We start from the raw sequence: 22423 nt of genomic DNA, 5'->3' as shown, positions 1-22423 counted from the left end.
TTCCTTGCTTACAAATTTGAACATTTGGTGACCAATAATGTAAACATGGAAAAAATATAGAATTGTAAGGAGTACAAGTATTGACGCTGACATTACAAAGTGTAAAATGTATTTCTCAACATGTACAATGATTTATGCATTAAATTTCAGAGAAACATGACGGAGAATGGAACCTTACTCACTGATTCAGTATTCTACATTGATACATCGAACAGTCCAAAACATTTTGTAAATAATCAAGCAATAAGAAAAGGCATGTGAAAACGTTCAGAATGCCTTTTGTTTATATAATTTTATATATGTATTTTTATCACTATGTTCTAGTCACAAAAATATTAGTTTTTGATAATTTTGATTTCTATTTATAATTTGTACATTTTATGCTTTACGTATTAGAGAAAATCCTACACATTGCATTAGAGTAAAAATATGGAGACTTTATATCAGCTTCTAAGTGTTAATAGTAAATTAATATGCAATTAATGTATTGCTATCATTTTTAGGGAATATTCATGGACAATTATTTTTTTTCTACACACAACTGAAGTAATTAACTGGGCTGGCAGTGCCATGCGGCCTCAAGTGACAATAATTTCAAGATTTGGAAAATCATCATTAACTCTATGATGGAAGTTCCACGAAAATTATGTTGAGTTGGAGCCCACTCTTAATACAACACACTACACTATATTCTCTCTCAACGACATTGTGGGACAAATTAATTATTTTATGTAAATAAATAAAGAGGTTTTTGCTTCTTGCTCTACACTACTTTAAATTTGTGTGTAGACAAGCTTATCACAAAACAAGAATCACCACCATTTTCTTAAAGATTTTCATACATACTTGATTGTGCGAATCTTTCTTGTAAAAATCTGCAGCTTATATGAGTCTTATAGATAACGACAAAGCTGGCCAAATTACAGGTTTTATTTGCTGTCTCTGAATCCTTATATCGTCCTTGCAGATGCCCAATATATTTATTACCTCTCCAATATTTGTTCTGGAGGAACAGTCCAACATTTATAGAAGAAAGAACTTCAGTGACGGCCAGTTATGAAGTAGTGACAGTATTTGCAAACTCTTCCAATATCACTGCAGTTGAACTCAATCACACACTATCATTGATATGCTTCTTTGCTGGAAAGTTAAGTCGTAAAATCATCAGTACATAATGTTTTGAACTTCCTTTCCTGGGGTCTCAATGGCCAATTTGCATAGCGATTATCAATAACTATTGTCTTGCTGGCATACGCATTCTCTAGCAGACATCAAGTCTTCAAGGGAACAGTTGCTTAATGAAGTAACATACGTACTAGAGTTTCGATACGTCTGGAAGACAAAGAAGGCCTTTAGTTACTAGCTAACAATATTTCATCTCTGGCCCTCAGGAATGTACATAGAATTATTCAGTCTTTATATTATTGCTCTTTCAAAATTGTAAATCTAAGTATTTTGTGGAACTTGTGGCAACAATTTGCAAAACGTACAAGCATAATAGGTACTCTTTTTTTTAAAATAAAAAATATGCACGTGTATTTACTGCAGGTTGGTATTTCACCTATTTTTCTAATTAGAAGACTACTACTTCTGAAATATCGTTGAACTTTCGTTGTTATTTGTCCTTTATTAAGGAATTAGGCCATTGTATCGAACATGTGGATATTCTAAACCAGACAAGACCTGACTATAGAATCACTACGAACTCACTATGAACAAGGTGGCCTTGGATACAGAGTAATATGATCATAATACTTGAATCTTGATTCCAATACTTCAACACTATTGCACTGCAGAATATCCTCAAAATCCATCCATCTGAACAATTCCCTGTGCTTAGATTTGACCTTTCTTGAGGAAACCTCACTTCTTCATCTAACAAAATCTCCATTTGAATTTATCAAATTAATTTTATTCTCCTTGTATTCTTGAATCACAGAATGTAAAAACATTTCATCAAAATTAAGAAAAACTTTTGAATGTGTTTATGTTGCAATATTCATTGGGATATCCATGTACATGTTTTCTAATTTAACTTGACACATGATCTTCCAGTATTGATAAAATATTCCGCATATTGAAACTTTATGAACTATCAATCTTGGAACAGTTAAAGTTTACATTAAATTAATAAAATGCAATTCCAATCTCATCACTGGCTGAAATAACCAGAATCACGCAAAATGCAAACCGTACTACTTCCACATAAAACTTCTTGATGGAAGTTTTGGCTTACTGTTAGGAACAGTTAATTTACTTAGTTAATAGAAGGCATGGAAATAGGCTTACATTACTTTCTTTTCACTATAGTAACTAAATTTTCATATTTACTAGTTATTTACTGTTCGTTGCACATTACAAATCTATAGTTCCGTATATTTATTTACATTTATATATTGACATTCAGTACTAAACTTTTTCTGAATACACATCTTTGCTACTGGAACATGGGAAATTTGAGTTGTGGAGACTGTGCCATACACTCTCTCAATATCTACTACACTAAAATTCAAACCTATAATGGATGCAATGAGAAAATAATCTACAAAACTTATACATCAAAATGGAAATGTTCATGCTGCATTAAGAACAAAACTCCTTTTTGTCGAACTTAAAATAAAATCAAATTAGATGAGTGCACCTATTTTGCATTTTGAATTTTCTATTAATATTGATTAATCTGTTTAAATTTTGCAAGTGTGTTAAGACTTTCATACACAAGGGATCTGTAATAGCAGATAAAACTAAACTATGCACAAATCAATGTGTATAATCATTAATTTGAATCGTATGCTATATTTTTTGGATTTAAACCTTTTATTATTTGGCATCATATGACTTGTTAAGTTGATCATTTTAATGAATTCATTTTTGTAACTAACATTTCAGATTCTGTTGAAATACTTAACACTGTATACTTAACATTTCAATCATGCCTTCAAAGAAACACTTCAATGAATCATTTTCTTCATTCCATATGACACAGTTCCATAATGTACGCAAACTTGAAATTACGAGTACATATATGTATGTATCAAAATACACACACACACACACACACACGCGTGCGCACACACTTTTTAATTAGCACATCAAGCAAAGGTCCTTTCAAAAGTTTAGTAGATATGCATGTGAAAGTAATAAATTCCGGAAATTTCATTCAGTTGACCTAGCAATCCATCTTTAACAAGCAAAGTGATACTATTTCTGAAATTTGTGTGTATAAAGAGTTCTCTTATTTTCATCTCTTTTATCTTAGAAAATTTCTGATAAGTTTAATAATTGAACACAAGAAACTCATTTTGAAATATGAGTTGAGACTACTAGAATTTAAAATTTTCCCTCTATATGAACAGATTTATTTGACTGATAGTAGATTCTCCTGCGTCCACGCACACACACACACACAAATGTTGTCAAGAATGTTTATGAAAATAATACTGTTATATATTTGTTACAGTCTCTTGATTGAGAAAGTATAGTTATCTCTGTAATGGAATTCTAAATATCAGAGAGATTGTTTTCAGTCCCAAACTTCTTAGAATGTGCAACAGTTAACATCAAAACAAAAATAATTAAACAAAATTCGTAATTATCAAAATATGCACACAGTATCTAAAAAAAGAATTAATTTTAACATGCATAAAATATTGGAAGTTTGATACTGAGAGAGCACTTACCTTAAATCTGTTGCAATCACACTCGACAACCTCAAGGAATTATAACCATTTAGTTGAATTAATATTTTGATGATTTTCCTCAGCTTGTAAGATGTGAAATACTATAATATATGCACATTTTTTTTCAATTTTTTTGAGGTGAGGTACCTATATGGAAAAGAAATGTTCTTTGCATATGTTAAGAAAATGCCATCCACCTTGGCTGTGTGTCTCAGTTTTTGTTATTTCACAGCAAACTGAAGTGAAGAAATTTATACTTCTAAACTGAATTCAAACCAAACATTCATAATTTGAAGAGTTTGCAATTGGAGAAAATTGTTCCTTATTTTATTTAGAGTGTCATTTCCTAGTAATATTCTTGCATAATGTCTTCTAATCGTGTTTTGGGTTCTAGCTTTCTTTTTGTTCGATTTTCAATTACACTACAATCCTGCCACCATATGTATAAGAATTTCAAGTTTCATTAATGTATCAAGAATAGAAAACTTTCCCCATAAAAGCATTTGAATATGCTGGAAGAATGCATTCACTTAATATCAGATGGAAAATTCAATACTAGGAACATTTTGCCAATACCAAATCAACATGTACTGTTTCATGAATTACAAAATCCAAAGTTTTGAATTTTAATATTTTTTAAAATTTACTAGAAAGTCTCAATGTGGAGAAAATTAACAAGTGATAAAGTGGTATCAAAATAGTCATCCTTCTCAAGTTTTCAAAAAAGTGTTCAACCTCTATTTTTCATGTAATTCTCTTTCCCTGGGAATAAATACCTAGAAATTTTGTTCGCTGTTCCTTCAAAATTTGTAGTGGCAACTAGGTATGATTCCAGTAGCGATTCCAATGATCCCAAGACCGATTTTTCAAGTTCAGAGGTGCATTTATGTAACCATTTCTATTTCATCCTGCTGAATGTGCTACTTTGTTTCCGCTGAATACAAAAATATAGATAAAAATGACAATTGATATAGTCAGTTTCACTCATCACAACTAGAAGGTATACGTTGCTTGTGTACATAGTGGACATTTTAAGGAACATCATATTCACACAATCTAGTTGGCTATTTACTGTACATAATTTCAAATGATGTTTATTCTATTCTTCAGAATGAATGGTCAGATTTGCAGCATCCCAAATTTTGTCAGGGAATATATTGCTTTTATTGGAACTCAGGTCACTTGAGAATGCCTTTACTGCCACCCACAATTATCTACAAAGAAAACTATGCTAAGGCGAACTACAGTATTTACTTTGTCACTTGGATTTAACTTCACTGTAAAGTAAGAAAGGATGGAATTCACACTTTGTATATAGCACAAATGTTATAGAACAGTAAAATGGTCACTGATAAAGACTATTTTCCAATAATTTATTGTATTGAGTTCTCAACATGGAAAAGTACAAATATTGCAATACAACCAAACTATGTCAGGGAAACGACAACAACAGTCTGCTGCTTCAAGATATTTGGTAGACTGGGACAGGTACTTCTGTAGAAAGATATTACAAAGAAAAAAATATATAAAAAAAGTATTCCTACAAAAGGCTGCCCAATCTACCATTTAAACTTGCCTTCACACCTTTCGTTTCAATACAACATCCTTATCGCTGCTGACAAAGAGATCCTTGGGATGAAATGGCTGTGGCATAGCTTGTACTTGAAACAAAGCAATGCTTTACTCTAAAACAAAACCTAAATTGACTAGTTTGTTACACATAACAATAAATATGATAAATTAAATGGGGTAGAATTTGGCCATTCTAGTTAGCAATCTTTCCAGCATATCTGATCAACATTAAAACTCAAAGTCTCTTGCATCTCCTTGGGTGTTTTCGTTTCCTGGAACTCAAAAGATAACCAAAGTCCAACCCATTAAAGTGTGACACAGTAACTTACAGCAAACACAAAGACAACTAATAAAAAGTTCACTAGTGCTGATACTTCTCCTTAACTTGCTAAGAGACTCAAACTAGAAATATGGCACCTGACACTCAGAACGTTTTCCTGAACTACCCATATAAACCTACAACTAGATGAAAAATCATTTAAGTAGTGAATAATTTCATTGGATAAATACAACCCATCAAATACATACACCTAAATGCAATGTGACACTAGACATAAGCAATAAAGACACAGGATAGCTCCTACTGTAGAACAGTAACGTTTATCATAGATAAATTACTTAACAGACCAAACTCACTTTAGTTTCAAATTTCCTTGTGCTCAAGCATTGCCTGTCAGCCCATGGTACTATGCAAGGAGGAAAGGACTACATCTAATAGCTTGGGTGAAATGGGAGGGGGAATATGTAACCAGAATGGCCGCTCACAAACGAAGTAACAAATATGTCACAAAATACTAAAATGAGATGCATAAAATTTACAGGTTTGTTACTTCAGTGAGCAGGGAATAAAATATAGGAAACTGGTGCATAAATGATCTGATAACACATTTTCAAGTCCAATGAATAAAAGCCACTTGATTCTTTGGAACCAAAAATTGGACTTTTTACAAGAAGATGTGTTATCAGACCAATAATCAGTGCCTATGTTTGTAAGATTCTTCACTCAATCTAAAGCTACACTTTAAGAACTTCATAAGTTATTGCATCAATTACAGTTTTGAGGTACTGCATTACAGAAACCCCCTTTCTCTATAAAAGTTCATGGAATGCTTAGTCACAAAAAGTTCAGTCCTGCACAGGCACTTGGCTTTAAAACACCAGTGCCAAGTGCTGGAAAAATGAGGATACAAATGAGTCTGGCCCTCATAAATGAAGTGTTTACAACCTAGAACTACACCACACAAAGATGAATACAAGTACTAGGAAATCAGCAAGATCCTTCAAGTGCAGTCATTTGTAGTCTTCACACAACCTTGACTCACTGTGTCTTGATATTAGGCCAGTTATTTAACATACAACTGCTAGTTCTGCACTCCATTGTCTTGAACTTCTACTGAGCCCAAAAACTTCCCTGAACAAACCAATATCAACCAACAAAATATTTGTGCTGAGTAACCTGAAGTCAATGGTTAACACATGTTAACCAGAGTCCTCATTATATTCACTCACTAGTCTCTTGAAAATCGAGACTGCAGTTGACTGGTCTTGCCCCTGGATAAAAAGTATAATAATGTTTAAGAAAGAGTATTTTAAATGTATAATCAAGCAAACCACTAAGTACTTTTAAGTAATGAAGAATGAGGAAAAGACCAAAGTCAACTCATTGTTTTTTTTTGTTTTTTTTTCACATTTAGTCAATACCACTTTGGCAAAAATTGCATCCGTCACAAGTTCTATAAAGCTTCAAAAGTTTTTATACTGTAAATGTAGAATAGGCATCAATCACAATATTGATAAATGCAGGAGCAGTTTTTTCAAAACTAGTATCCACAACCCAAAATATACTTTGGCCCTATTTATATGAATCACTATGTGTTAGCATCATCTCATCACATCAACGTGCCGACACATGATTTAGGTATTTCATTTGTCCTCCTGTACAGTTTCTATAGAATTTACAGATGTATGCACCATTTGTTTGAGTATCATACAAAATATTTCACCTCTTTAACCTAAGGTGGCATTTGCAGTCTCTAAGGGGGGCAAAACGCTAGACGTTGAATAACCAAAGTCATCAATTATAAAATGACTTTGCTGCCTCTTGAAATTCAACATAAATTACTGCAACTATAATAGATCTCACATGACAAGCATTTATCTTCGCAATAACTAGATAAAGGGCCAAATCGTGAGAAATTTATTAAGGAATGTTCACGAGTAACACTAAATGTACATCTTTCTTCGTTGATTCATAAGGGGGCAAAAAACACTGAAAAAGTGCACTGAGTTTACTGAACTTCATTTATAATCTACTCTTTTGTATTTAACTCTTATCCTCAACAGCATGATAAAGTTTTTATCAAAAAGGTTTCTCTATCTCTTTCCTAATCTCAGGCAAAGTATAATATATATACATTTTGTTTTAACCTTTACAATTGTGACCATGAAAGATAAAGTCCATCAAAATTTTGTATTCAAAAAATCCTGACATATTGCATCAGTCCTGATTACTTACACTACCAACTAGATGACATCTGCCAACACGTATATGCATTGCAGAAAACAGGGAGGGTGGAAGAACATAGATCTCCCTTTCTTGGATTTCAGACAAGCACTCACCAGAAACTCTTAGTCAAAAGGTTAACTACCTGATACTATTATAAACTTCGAGAACATGAAGATACAAATTCTCTTGCAGGAAGTATCCAAATTTTTTCAAACTTTTTTTTTCATTATGACTCATTAAAATCTTATGCCCACTAGGAATGCATTGGTTAAATTTGATAAGTGTTCTTATAAAAATAAATTTCTTTTGTGGAAGTTGACATATCAAGTTGGGCAGCATATTTGATAGGGTTACCTGATTTATATTTTATTATTTATACTTATTTATTGTTCTGTGCAAGTCTGTGTGCTTCCCCAAAAACTTTTAAAAGAAACAAAATCAAAACTAAGTTTTCATTAATAACTGCGACCTCGTATACATAAAATTTAAAGGTTTAGAAAAAGAAAAGAAGGACAAAAGCAATCCCGTATGACACGAGTTTAATTCCTAAGACAGATGTTAGTGGGTTGTGGTAAAATCGAGGTTGAATAATAAAATAAAATTAAAACCAAAGAAAAATGGTAAAAAAAGAAGTTTAATAATAACACAGGGCAAACAAATTCTATTTCACTGCATGTTGCATTTTGACGAAATAAAACAAATACTTTAAGAACAGAAAAATATCCATGCAGTAAATGAACAGAACATATAAACATACATATACTGTGACACTGCCATATCTCATGGCACTAAAATGTCAGTATAACTGCATACTCTTGTTACATGACTACATCTATGTTACAGAAGGAAAGAAACAATAAATATTTAAATTAAAATTAATTAATTCAATTAATAAATGAAAATTAATTTGCGAGACATTGCACAATTAGTGCAAATATGAATGTTGCAGTAGCTGCGTTGGTCACTTGTTTTATATATATTTATATATATTTATTATATATATTTTTTAATCTACCTACAAATGTACTTACTCAAAAATTTACCAACTAAGTCTCTTTGGTAATATCACGAACCCTATCCATTACAGCTACAGCAACATTTTCCTGACTAGTTCATCAAAATTAAATCATAATGTGAAGGTTTTGAGGATTCACATCACTGTACTTATTTGACATTGGAAAATGCCAAGATATTTTAAATAGGAAACAATGACTTGCACTTTTGTTGACTAGCTCAACTTTTGGCGGTATGATTAAAGTACATTGAAATATATGTGTACCACAATACATATCTTTAAAGAAACTTTGCTGAAGGATGTATTTGTCTTTCTGAAGTTGCATTCAATGGAAATGAGCACTGCTTATAACTGTACTTACATTATTAGGAGAACATAATTTGAGATTCAAAATAATAGGGCTCACCTTTTTTCTTTCTTTTTTTATTTGATGTTCTATCCATAAAAGCCCAAAATACTATATGTAAGTACAGGGAACAAAAACAAGGCAAACACATCCTTCAGATAACCCTCTGAGTCTGACTAGCAGCATGGTCACAGTGAAATGCACCTGCCAATATGGCGGTTAACACAGTTTATTCCTGATCATTTTATGTAGCTTTACTTTTGTTGGTTTTGAAGGAAACCTGCAACACTCTGTTGCCCAATGTATAACCATTCAGAGACTGGATTGCAACAACAGCCTCATCATAGTTGGTCATCGTGACAAAGCCAAAGCCTTTGCACTTGTTGGTTTGCAGGTCTCGAATGACTTTCACACTCTGCACTGCACCAAAGGGCCCAAATAGTTGCCACAAGACATTTTCTTCTGTTTCTGGAGCTAAGTTGTAGACAAAAATGCACCATCCCGAACCATTCATGGTATTACCTGGCAGCATTGAATTAGCAAGAAGGTCACCAGCCAGTGGAGAATACCTAAAAATACAAAGTAGGTTTCAAAGACATCAAAATGTGATACTTGAAAACCATGCTCAAACACACAACAACAAACAGATGTACGTCAAGTCATAATGAAAGGAAAAAAGCTTTTGGTAAGATGACTGATCACATGCTTTTTATTGGAATTTGGCAGATTAACTGAAATAATGCTTTACCAATAACAAACGTTTGCAAAAACAAATCATGTGTAGAGCAACTTGTTTGGTTGAAAAGAGGTGCTTGTAAATCATCATGATTAGACGTTTTGTGTGTTTAAGAAAACTCACACCATTTTCATTCCTACCTTTGCCACTGAACTTAATGGGGTGAAATATAGAAATGCGGCTGCCACTAATGAAGAGATGTGCTAGCACTACAAAAGAATAAAACTAAACAGACAAACAAAAACCTATTCATGCTTAGTCACTCGTGAATTAACCAATCACCAAACAAAAGAAATATGAATTGTAAAAATTCCGTAATACTGACCTCTGTAAGCCTTTGTTTATGGCTAGCATGGTCTTGCCAGTGCTAAAACAAAATACAGAAACAAACATAAGAAAATTAAATGGCAAGTTGATTAAATGTGAAGCTGAGAAGGTAATAGTCTAAATTAAACAAGAAATCACTCAGACTTGATCTCAGAACGAGAAAAGCTAGAAACAGAACTATGGATATTGGGTTCAATCTGAGTAGATACAGCTATGTATGCAGAAAATTTGAAATCACTTATACTGCAAGGAAAAAATAAAAAAAGAAACTGCAGAATTGGGCAGCCATACTAAAAACTTGAATAAAACATTTACAGGCATAGACTCTCTTGAATTTCATATTGGTATCTAATATTGACAAATGACGACTAATTACTTCAAAAGCAGCATTGGAACAATACATGTCAGAAATACAAAAGTTATCATGACAAAGCTTTAAAAATATTCAAACTTTCAGTTCACTAAAATTAATATACTTAAAAGTAGAAAACTGTACACCAGTATTGAGACAATTTTATTTCCCCAGTTTCAAATGAACAAAATGTGAAAATAAAGAATATTAGTAACTTACAGTTGCAGGGTGTCTAAGATTTTTGCTCTACTGTTGGTTACATAAAAGCTGATGAAAAGTACAAAGCATACTGCCATGCTATTAGACAAGCACACGGAAGGTATATAGTACTAAATCAAAGTTGCAAATAATGAGCAAAAAATAAAATCCACAATACATTCTTTACCTTAAGGAGTGAGTTTACTGAAAGAAGGGAAGTTATCAACCCTAATTATCTTCCACATATGGAAGATAAAGGGATTGAGAGCCTCGCGCTCATCTACTCATGCAGCCACAACGGAACATCATTTTAAGCACTAATTTCCCACGGTGCTTGTGATGTGGATAACAGTTACTTACCATTCTCTTGCATCAGGCCACAGCGGCAGTCCGTATGGGCTGCTTGGTGGAAAGGCAGGCCAATGTAGCAAATAAAATCAGGTGACATTTTAAGAGAACTACTCTAGAGTTTTAGCATTGATTTTCCAGAGTATAGTGTTATTGTAGTCCTAGACGAACAGGTATGCCAAGCATTCTTCAACACTTTACAATTCCCCCTTTTCCCTCTTCAAGTATTGAAGAAATTAACACAGTCACTTCTAAATCTTCTACATTGTGTTGGCAGAATATAGTATTGTTGTCTAAAGGATAGTTAATTTATTATTTTCTTCTATACTGGTTGGTTAAGCTCTTCCTTAATTTGAACAAAGCATGTTGTGAATGGTCATACCTTTCCATCACCCATACTACCACGCAAACAGGAAATTTAAATAAGTTGAAGCACACCACTCATATGAACTACAAACAAAACAAAATTTCAACTAAAAAAGATAGAAAGAAAACGAAACAAAAGTCAAGTGATGCATCAGAAAATAAAAAAAACGAAACTGAAAAGCTAATGATGTAAAAACTGTTACAAATCAAAGTAAACTGGGAAAGTCAAGTACCTGGATAGTGGTGACAGTGGAATGTACCTGAAGCGCCCCGTCGGGTGGTGAATCGGTCCCCCAAAACGACGGGCCTGTGGTGCTAAGTAGGCTGCCAGTGGTGGAATGGCCTTGTTGTTGTTGCTTGGGTTGTTTGCAAATTTCACAGTTATGGGCTCAGTAGAACCCTTGGGAATGGTACCATTAAGTTCTTGAATGGCACGTTCTGCTTCAATTCGCTGATCAAACCTTATGAAACCAACTCCTTTGGACAAGCCTGTAAAGAATGGGCATAATTATACCAGGGGGGTTGCAGGTGGCAGCCCCATCCAGTAAATTATACGTAATCGTTCTCTTAAGGAACGTTAATTGATTAAGTAAATTACAAGTACTTCAATGCAAAATTTCACCTCCGCCATGCACACATTCCAAACAGCTGCCCAGTTCATGTTAATTCCAGAGAAATCCAATTTCTACTAAACAATGTTAATAGTGAAATCTTCAACTGTCAGGAAAGGAACTATGACAAGTAATATCTTTATGATGCAAGTTGAATCACCAATGCCAAATACTGATACAATACTAAAACAAGATTGGTCGAAAAACTTTACTAAAGCCTCATAAAAAAAGAGCTTTAAACTACAAAAAACTTTAAGGTTGAAGCAAAATACTAGAGTACCAACTACCAAATGCAAGTTTGAATGGAAAAATTAGCAGAAAAGTAATAAAACCACTACCAACAGTACTGATTCTAAGAAGGAGGAGGACAGACATATTCTCTTCTCATTTGCATCTCAATATCTTGTGAAACTAGCTTTCCTAACCAAGACTCAATCTTGTTGATCTTTTTAAATTCTGAAATAAGTTTCACTTAGTTGTCACTGCTCTGATAATACTCTAATATTTAGCTTCTAAGATGACTAAATTACGCGAGTTGAACGCAGGTTTAAATAGGAACGGTAATTACTACCTATTTTTATTTCCCTGCTTATCCTTATTCACCTGAGTGAATCAAGGTACATTACGAAATTTATTTTTATATATTTATCTAGCTTTGCTATTTCTTTGTCCTTACAGTAATTTGTACTGAATTTGTGGCATAATTTTTAGAATAAAGTAAGTACCTAGAATACTTGATCATTTAATTATGGCTAATAAAGGAATGACAGTAACTGAAGTTATTGATTACAACATTCTGATATCGCTTTCAGAAACACTGATCAAATGTCTTGTTTCTATTCGCACAAGTGAATTAGGCATTTGAGATTACGGTTTCCATCAGTAGGCTTACAACCTAATGTACACACAAAGTCCTTAAAAACTGTAAAACAAAATAACTTTCAATTTTTATATTTTGTTTAACAAGCAGGCTTTGCAGCGTACACAGTCTAAGAACTGTCGATAACTTGTTATAAGCTTCAAATGTGTCCTACCCGAGAAAAGGGGCCTCCAAACTATACCTGAAAAGCGACGGAATAGTTCGCACAACACGCACAAATCGATGCTTTAACAGAGATTCGAATCTAGGATACATAGAGCCACATTATATATATATATATTATAATGTCTGCAACAGATGAAAATTCTACTCTGTTTCAATATATTCAAGTTCTTAATTCATTCTTCAAAATTTATGATAATCTATTTTTCTAATCGTTTCCTTGCGTTAGTTCAACCCCAAATGCGTACCAGGATAATTTGATTAGGTAAAGGCGACTAGAAAATACTAACTCATTTAGGATGTGGGGAGCCAAATTGCTAACACAGAGGCACTAACTAGAAACTTCCTGCCAAGTGCCCACTTCCATGATAATACGTATGCGAATACAAGTTTAAACCGTGGAAATGTCCTACAATCAAAAGTTTAGTGAAGGTATATTTTCAAATATGATTAGAAGTCCAAATTCTGGCCAACACGTTCAGACATTATTCTATTGAACTAACATTCTGTTAAAGAAGCAGTTTCATGCATCATTCAATACACAAAAACAGAAAAAAAACTTTTCGTTTAATTATATTTCAATAAGTTTTTAATTATTCTATAATTTAAAATTATCATATTTTTGTCGTCTAAGAAATTGTCTTCATTTCACCTATTAATGCCTGCCTAACATTAGGGAGCTGACCTGGCCTGTATATTTTTTAAAAAAAGTTTGGAGACCCCTCCTCGCTCTTAGGAAACTGGTTATATTTGAGATGAACAGCTGCAATGAATGATTTATTGCAGGGCAGAGCATGATATACATTAGTTTCCGTTTAATTAGCTAATACTTGAAAGTAGGTAAAATTTTATCACGCGTATTTAAATTCCAGATAAGGATTTGAAGTAAATCAAGACATCCTACTTACGGGTAAGAAAAACAAATTATCTAAAGTTAGCGCCCGATTTATTTGTTTTAGAACCCCATTCAGTAATTGGTTTATGTCAGTATTACTTGTTGTGTTTTAAAATATTAAAATCTCATTAAGTTTTTAAAACACTAATCAAAACTGCGGTTAAAATAATTTGGCATTATGTTTATTCCCAGTCATCAACTTAATCTGATATGTCACCGGATAATATTATTACTTGCTTACTACTTTAGATGATGTAATGTAGGCATTTTTTATGTTTCAAAATGACTTCTTATTGACTAGACTAAGGAATCAAACACATTCGTGCCAAAAGGTGTAAGGCAATTATATTTAGACATATTAATGAACTAATGCACTATAGTTCTTGGTACACACTTAATACAAGCAAATTAAAAATAGCACTCATTTTGTTATTATGCAAACAATACTTACACTGGAAATAATCAGAATTATCTAGCAACATATGAAATTTATAATACAAAATAATCAAATTATAAGTCGATGATTCGAGTATTTGGCGCCCATGTTTCAATCATGTGTGTTTGCTTAATTGCAAAGGCACATAATGATAGAAGCTGCAATGAGCGCTAAGACAAAAGTGCAATTAACACAATTTTGCACTCATAGGAAACCATGTTAAATTTCCAAAATTAAATATAAAGCTATTGCTTTGCGATTTTGCTATATTTGAAGTTACGCGTTAACAGAAATGTAGCGTAGCGGGGAAACAAACTAAAATGTTTCAAGCGTTTGCAAAGGTGACACAACCTGACTATTTGTATCCGTCCATCCATACCTTATTATATTCTTATGCTTTATGTGCACCTACATATACCAAAAATGTACACAGGAGCACACGAGCTCTACACACATACACACACACACACGCACGCAAAACAAACATAATCAAACGTTCATCAAGGTTACACTATTTTACGCTTCTTGGGACTTTATAAGAGAACTATGCTTTAGAATTTTACGAGTCATGAATAATATATTGGTCACCCCAAATCTTTCCAGTGTCATTACGCCCAAGAAGAATGAAAGAGGCTGTGATAAAATACCTCTAGTTTTCTCTACTGGCTCAAAACTCAATTTTCGTGCAAAAATTAATTTATAAATTATTATACGAAGTTATTAAGTTTCGAAATATCTAAATTTACATGGGATCTTCTAGAGGAGTGGTCTCAACAAATCTTATTAACTAATTTGTTAGTATATGTGTGATTGATATTTTATTTAACTAAATGTTACATACCATACGCTCAGTGATGTTACAAGCAACAGAAAATTTAGCAAGCAATATATGTTAAGACCACTAATCTAAAGTAAGATAGGAACTCAATTGTAAAAATAGATTCACTCACGTACAGGGTACAGTGTCTCCAGCTCCACTGACATACTGGCGGACTATGGAAGAAAAAATGTACAATACACAAAATACCCTACAGGAATTCCTGCAGAGTTAATAATACTTATAAATAGCAAATCATTGTGTTGTAAATAATAATTATGTGCAAAAAGACCAATATCAATAATAAAAACATCTGCTCTATCAAATTGTGCAAACGAAACAAAAATGATCATTTTTTTATCTGTGAAGTGTGTGGTATTAAAACAGTCTACATTTTTCTTAACACACACCAAATCAACAAATATCTTTAGTAAGTGGAAAAAAATCTTCAAACACCTCATAAGTAAATAATCCCATAAATTTGTCCTAAAACATTAAAAGTACCTGAATGTTTTAAAATTCAAAGAACCAATCGAATGTCTCCATCTTCATAAGCTAATCATTTCTCTTCCCTTGTGTAATCATATCACCCCATATTAAATTACCAACCACAACGTTATCGTTATAATAAATTATTATCCGGGTCGAATTCTTTAAATTTTCTCTTATTACAAAAAAAGGATAGTGATCGTTGTAAATTTGTATAATTGTATGTTATGGCCCGAGTTTAATGATATTTTACAAAATGGTTTCATGATTAAGCCTATTGCGTGAACAGACAGCCACTTAAGTATGTCCCCTCACATGTATAAAAAAATGAAATTAAAAATACAGTCTTGCACTAATGGAGTTAAACATACATAGATGTATTTTAGTTATTTTACGTCCAGTACTTCTACTGTTAACTTTGCTGCTGTTGCTGTATTATGACGAAATGGATGTAGGAGCAACGAACGTCCATGCTGTACCTCTGTTTCAAACCTGAAAGCAGAGTTCCACAACGCGATTCACGATAATGAATATATACGAATCTAAATTGTGTTATTTTCAAATTCTTATGTATGGGTTTCTACAACGAAACGACTACAACATTTGACCACTTGCAAGAAATCACAAGCACATTATCATTAGCAGTCCAAAAAAATCCAGGACTGGCTTATATCTAGATTTATTTATTTGCTCCCGTCTGCAGTTACATACGAGCATATCCGACGACTCTACCATCATTGAAACCTAACTACAAACAGAGGTATCAGGCTTGGGTCCATGGAAATATCCTCAAAGAAAATAATTACACTATCTGCTCAAAAGTGTCCGAACACTTATCCCTAACTTGTAAACTGACGTTTAGAGGTCGCTATGACTTGAACAACAGGTATAAAAGGATCACGGAGCTATGCGTTGTTGGGTGCAAAGAAGTACGAGCAGAATGAGTAAGTCAAAGGAGCTCAGTGACTTTGAATGTGGTCTAGTCTTCGGTTACCACATGAGCAGGAAATCAGACACTTATCAGCCCTTCTCAATTTGCCCAAGTCAACTGTTAGTGCCGTGATAGTGAAGTAGAAACGTGAAGGCACAACCACAACAAAACCACGGGCTGGTAGACTAAATGTAATGATCGCCGTGTGTTGAAGAAAGTGGTTGGCGAAAATCGTCAGTCATCGTGTGAAAACTTCATTCAGGACTTCCGCAGCGCTACTGAATGTCCAGCGAGCACTGACTGTACGTCAAGAATTGAAACAAATGGGTTCCATAGTCGAACATCCGCCCATAAGACAAACATTACTGCTGTAAATGCTAAGCGTCGCCTGCAGTTGTGTAAAAGAACTGCGACACTGGACTGTGGACGACTGGAAACTTGTGGTTTGGAGTGACGAATAACGCTTGCCATGTGGCTGTCTGATGGGAAGGTTTGGGTGTGACGATTGCCTGGAGAACGATACCTGCCAGAAGGTGTAGTAACAACAGTGAAATTTGGAGGAAGTGGCGTTACAGTGTGGGGGTGTTTTTCATGGAATGTGCCCTCTCGTAAAACTTAATAGAAATCTAAATGCAGAAGGATACAATGACAATTTGACAAGTTTCATCCTGTATACGACAGAAAAACAATTCGGTGATAACAATTGCCTGTATCAGCATGACCCCTGTCTTAAAACAGGGCCTATGAGACAATGCTTTGTAGACAATAACATTACAGAAATGAATTAGCCCGCCCAGAGCCATGACTTGAATCCCATTGAACACCTTTGGGATGAATTAGAACGCCGGCTTCGCTCCACGCCTTAACGACCCACATCGCGACCTGCGCTGGCTAGAGCTCTTCATGAAGAATGGTCTGCCATTTCTCCGGAGACGTTCCGACAACTGACTGGAAGTCTCTCCCGCAGTGTCAAGGCTGTCATCTTAGCAAAGGGTGTACCCACTCTGTTTTAATGTCAACTACTGGAACTTGTAGCATAAGGTACGTCTGATAGTTTTGAGTAGGAAAATTACTATTGGAATATACAATGTATGCAGTCGAAGAATTTCAGGAATTAAATAAAATAAATTTAGATTCGCATACATCATATAATATTGAATTTTTACAATACTAGTGCACTATAGGATGAGGAAAAAAGACAAAATTGGTTTTGTATGCTTATATCACATCACTGTTTCAGTACTATGAAAACAGTGTCCGTTTTTTGTACATTCTAACATATTGTAATCTGTAATGTATTTGCACCAATCACCCTCAGGGATATTTTCGGTGTCAAAACTTCTTACTAAATCTCAATCTATCCGGATACTTTTGATCAGATAGTGTACGTCCGCCCCCCCCCCTTTCCATATATTAGAAATTACTTATGGCACAACTGCAATGCAATCGTAAAGTTTGCAGGATGTGGGGAGATTTGCACCGCCAAAAACCACCGTAGTTCCCGAAATGAAATCATAAACACACCACTGTTCGTACTCCCTGCTAAATTACTTGCTGTGATTCGACCTGAATGTCACACGTGTCATCAAAGTGAGGGACACAGGTCAGGAATGGTTGTATCAGTGTTTGTGCCCCATCTATTTCATCGGTTTATCATGCATCCTCATCGTTGAGAAGTAGAAAAGCGACGTAAAATAACGTACAGAGAGAAATAGCCCTGTAATAAATTTGAAGAGTTAACAGGTTTTTCACATTGCTCCTGACTGAATGGTGTTTGAAAACCAAGTACAATCAGAAACCATGACTTCGACTTATGTCCGAGTTTCATGTCTAAAATTATTCCCCGCACGTGCGCGAGCACACATCATGCATATAAAGATGTTGCTTTAGAGAATATATTTTCAAAGTAATTCCTCAAATTTCACATCAATTGCTTTTCCCCTAATTTCCGTTCGTCAAACCGAGTTTTACTTAGCCATGTATGTTTAGGTCAATCTTTGCAGGTTTGTTTTGAAGACAAATACACACTCAGGTGTTAGTTGAAATAACAGGAACAGAAGCGTTTGGTGGATACAAATCGAGAATCAAAATGCGAACCCACTTTGCTATCTAGAAAGCCAAAATGATATTCAAGTAAATAAGATTTAAACTGTTAGTGCTGACAAAAACTGCAGTCAGAGCCAGATTCAGGCCAAGGCAAAACAGGGGTGCCATAATTTTGATGGAAGGAGTTAGGGCAAAACATCTCTACCGTACAATTCGTTGCAAGAATTTTATTTAGTTTTCGGCTCATTTATTATTACATGCAGCCTGGCAACGATTTGGAGTAAGGTAAAAATTGTTGTGATCCTTAAATAGTCTGAGTAGAATCTAAGGGTAGCTGCACGAATTTATATCCCATGTACTTTCTAATGAAAATTACCTACTTCAAATTATGGAGAACTGTAATAATTAATTAATAATAATAATAATGCAAAATAAGTTCAGCTTGCCAAGATAACTCCAGAGGTAAGACACAGAACATTTTATAATTTTGAGCAAAAGTTTTCATCTGCAAGTTTTATAAATTCCACTTTATGCTCATAAAATATCATCAGGACTGGATCTACGGTATAAACTTCGACCCGAACCACTGCGCAATGTGACAACCGAGGAACGAACCCGGGATCCCTCTGATTACAAGGTTACAGCGTTACTAGTACGCCACTGGGAAGTCCAAGTTTCGATCCCAATACAATAGAAAATGTATGTAAAAAGCATTATGGGCAGCCGATGAATGGTCACTGGTCACTATTGAGTTAAAATCGGTAACTACAAAAACATACTGAAGAAACTATAGACATTTAAGTGACGCATTTTTTTGGATGTTGATCTGACAGTAATTGTATGAAAAGGGGGAGACTGCGCTTCGCTAATAACTTAGCATATCAGCATGTCCTTCACAGAAAGGAATGTTCTTGCACTGGCCTATAAGGCAGCGACATTTTAAATCCGGCCTTGATTGTAGTAGTTAATTTATTATGACTGCACACTGAACCAGTAAACACTGCACACCTCATGGCATTACATTTAGTTACACCGCAACCACAGGCGAGACAAAGGAAAGAAAGGAGCCACATGACTTTCTTCGCCATATAAATGAAACTGAAAATCGCGCACAAAAAGTCAAACGAGAGGAATTACACCAGTAGGATTGTCATACGAGAGCAATTATTATCCTATCATATTTGAATTTGATTTTAGAATTTTGGGTGCTTCAGCAATTAGGCTATTTTGCACCCGTCACATTATACGGGGTCCAGCCCCTTACCGTTGCAAATAACTAACGTTGCATAACTAAAATTGTTTGACTTCTGTTGAGGCTGTAAACGGGCACTCAGCATACATAAGGACAAAAAACAGGACAGGACACAGAATTATACTGGCCATAGGGCCAGTTGCCAGAGCCTCGTTTGTCTACAAAATTCAGTCCAGGGTGTACTGCGTGGAAGTGAGGTTGACAGTTGTGTGTACTACGTGGAAATTCACCCCTTACACCCCTCCTTTCTATCATTTGAGATTAGCATCCGAGAAACGTATGAATCAGCAGTTTGTTTCTATATATTTACACTGGTTGACAATTGCTAGGGAACAAACACATTTTCAGCCATAAGTTTTTTTTAACACAGTCAGGATACAGTAAGTGACCAATATATGAGTACAGATATTATTATAATCACTGAGCTGAACCCTTTGCGCCATTTTCCAACTGACTAATCAGTTTGCACTACAGTATTGCACTCACAGAAGCGGCTATCGTGCTTGACCGTCTCTCTTGAGTGCAACCTTCTGACTCAAGTCTGGCGTTTGTCCTAGATCAGGAACCTTGCATAGCCTGGTTGCCTCTCCTCTTGGACGCAATTCCTCACTAGTGCCCTCTACTGATATATTTATGCCGCTACACAGCCACGGAGCTGCGTTCTCAAAAGTTATAGCTGAAAATGTGTTTGTTCCCTAGCAACTGTCAACCAGTGAATATAATAAACCCTTGGCGAAACAGCGGGTCATGGCCTGCCTACCGACTCCTGGCCTCACTCCCATAGGCTTCAACAGAGGTGGACAATCATCCAACCAGCTACGGGGTAACGTGTGGTCAGCACGACGAACCCTCAGTCGTTGGTGTTAAGTTTCCATGACCGGGTTACGCTACCCCTTCGTAGCTCCCCAATTTTCTCACGATGGTGGGTGGCCACCGGTCCCATACAGAGTCCGAAATCTCGGGAGACTCGAACCAGCACCAGTCCAAAAAGCCTGACGCCTTAGACCATGCGAACACGGAGTGTGACGGTTCTGTATATTACTAGGTCTAGTTTTTACAGCTATCCCAAAACATATCTCCACCCAATATAGTTTTGTAGATAAATCAAAAATCTACATAGGTTTAAATGGGGTAAATAAAAATACATTATCTGATTACCTTATGCCTATCAAATTTCAGCCAGGTCGTATTCAGTAACTTGCAACGTTAGGCTTCGAGTTATGTTACTATTTACGAGTTTGGTTGCCTCAGTATTAGTGCAATTTCTTCAATTTGATTTTGTGAAGACATGCATGCAGATTTGTACTGCACGCACGTGTGAAAAATGGAGACCAATATTTACCCCTAGAACTTCCCGTGTATCAGAATATTCAGCACTTTCGTCATTGATGCAAGCAGCCACGGGTTCGATCTCCGTGTGAACTCCGCAGTTTCGGCGTTGACAGAATCACGAAGACACATTTGGGAGCTATTGAAAACAAGTAGCGGGCTGCAGCTCAGAACGCCAGAAAATGACAACGAAGGGATTCGGTACAACGCATCACCCAACTCAAAACCACTTGCCAAACCTTGGCCCTAACACCGTTAGTGTCCCACCTAAAGGGCCACTTTCAGCCTTCACACTAGCGTCTGTTGAGGAGTGGTCAGCGTAGCGCGCTACGCTGCAATGTACCGCTTCCTGGTATACACAGCAATTGAAACGCTATTTCATTGTCACCCGGTGGCCGATCTCGCCTGCAATGGCCCCAAGTTCGACCCTCTGTGTAGACATGGATGTTGGTTTGCAAGTCTCCCTTCATCAATGTCATCTAAATTCATCCTCATCGTCGGGACTAGCCTAAAGAGGCAGCGACAAAGTAACTGCAATCGACATGAAGGCACACATTTAGGTTATTCACAACACGTTCTCGATTACTGCACCACCTACGCCATAATTACAGGTTGTGTGATCAGCAACATGCTCAGACCTTAATCCCCCCCTGATACACATTGATGAGAGACTGGGTGAACCCCAGAGATGGTTTTCTCGAGATCCATCCTTTTTCGGGAATAGATTGGTCCTTTAGCAATCAGACACCATACGCCTAAGAGCAAAAGTTAATAATAGGTTACTCTTTCATTGAATGTTTTCTACGATCACATATACCAGAAACATTACAGTAAAAAAAACTTCACCGTTCTTTGTATATCTCCATGGAGAACGAGAGTTTAGGAATAACACTAAACATATCTTCTGCACTAGATGAGTACTTTGCTAGTGCTTCCCTTCATTTCTCATTTCGAAGGAACTTTGCTTGAAATGTATTTGGAAGAAGTCGTAAAACTGCGTAAAACAATACAAACCTACGTATACCCACCAAATAATTGTTCCAAACTCATCCCACATTGAAATTACAACTAACTTTTATATCACTATAGGTTGAATTGTAACAACTCCAGTGTCACCAAGCACCATAGC

At 35.2% G+C, this 22423-nt stretch overlaps 1 protein-coding gene across 15 annotated transcripts in view; it reads right to left on the bottom strand.

Annotated features, from left to right (window-relative positions):
* Positions 1 to 5032: 5032 nt before the first annotated feature.
* The window catches only part of LOC145984030 (ELAV-like protein 1), a 125137-nt gene continuing 107746 nt past the window's right edge, over positions 5033 to 22423 (bottom strand). For 5 of the 15 annotated variants that reach the window (XM_083117353.1, XM_083117354.1, XM_083117359.1 and 2 more), the window contains 5 exons: positions 15385 to 15423; positions 11680 to 11935; positions 11093 to 11134; positions 10181 to 10222; positions 5033 to 9688 (listed from right to left, as the gene is read on the bottom strand). In XM_083117353.1, the coding sequence (XP_082973479.1) occupies positions 9364 to 9688; positions 10181 to 10222; positions 11093 to 11134; positions 11680 to 11935; positions 15385 to 15423 (704 nt within the window). In that variant the 3' untranslated portion in view covers positions 5033 to 9363. The remainder of the gene's footprint in view (positions 9689 to 10180; positions 10223 to 11092; positions 11135 to 11679; positions 11936 to 15384; positions 15424 to 22423) is intronic. The other 10 variants (XM_083117348.1, XM_083117350.1, XM_083117352.1 and 7 more) reach the window with 10 other exon arrangements.

Source organism: Lepisma saccharinum, chromosome 2 (genome assembly GCF_977018435.1).
Source record: "Lepisma saccharinum chromosome 2, izLepSacc3.1, whole genome shotgun sequence".
Lineage (NCBI taxonomy): Eukaryota > Metazoa > Arthropoda > Insecta > Zygentoma > Lepismatidae > Lepisma > Lepisma saccharinum.
This window is presented reverse-complemented; position numbering and strand designations above follow the sequence as displayed.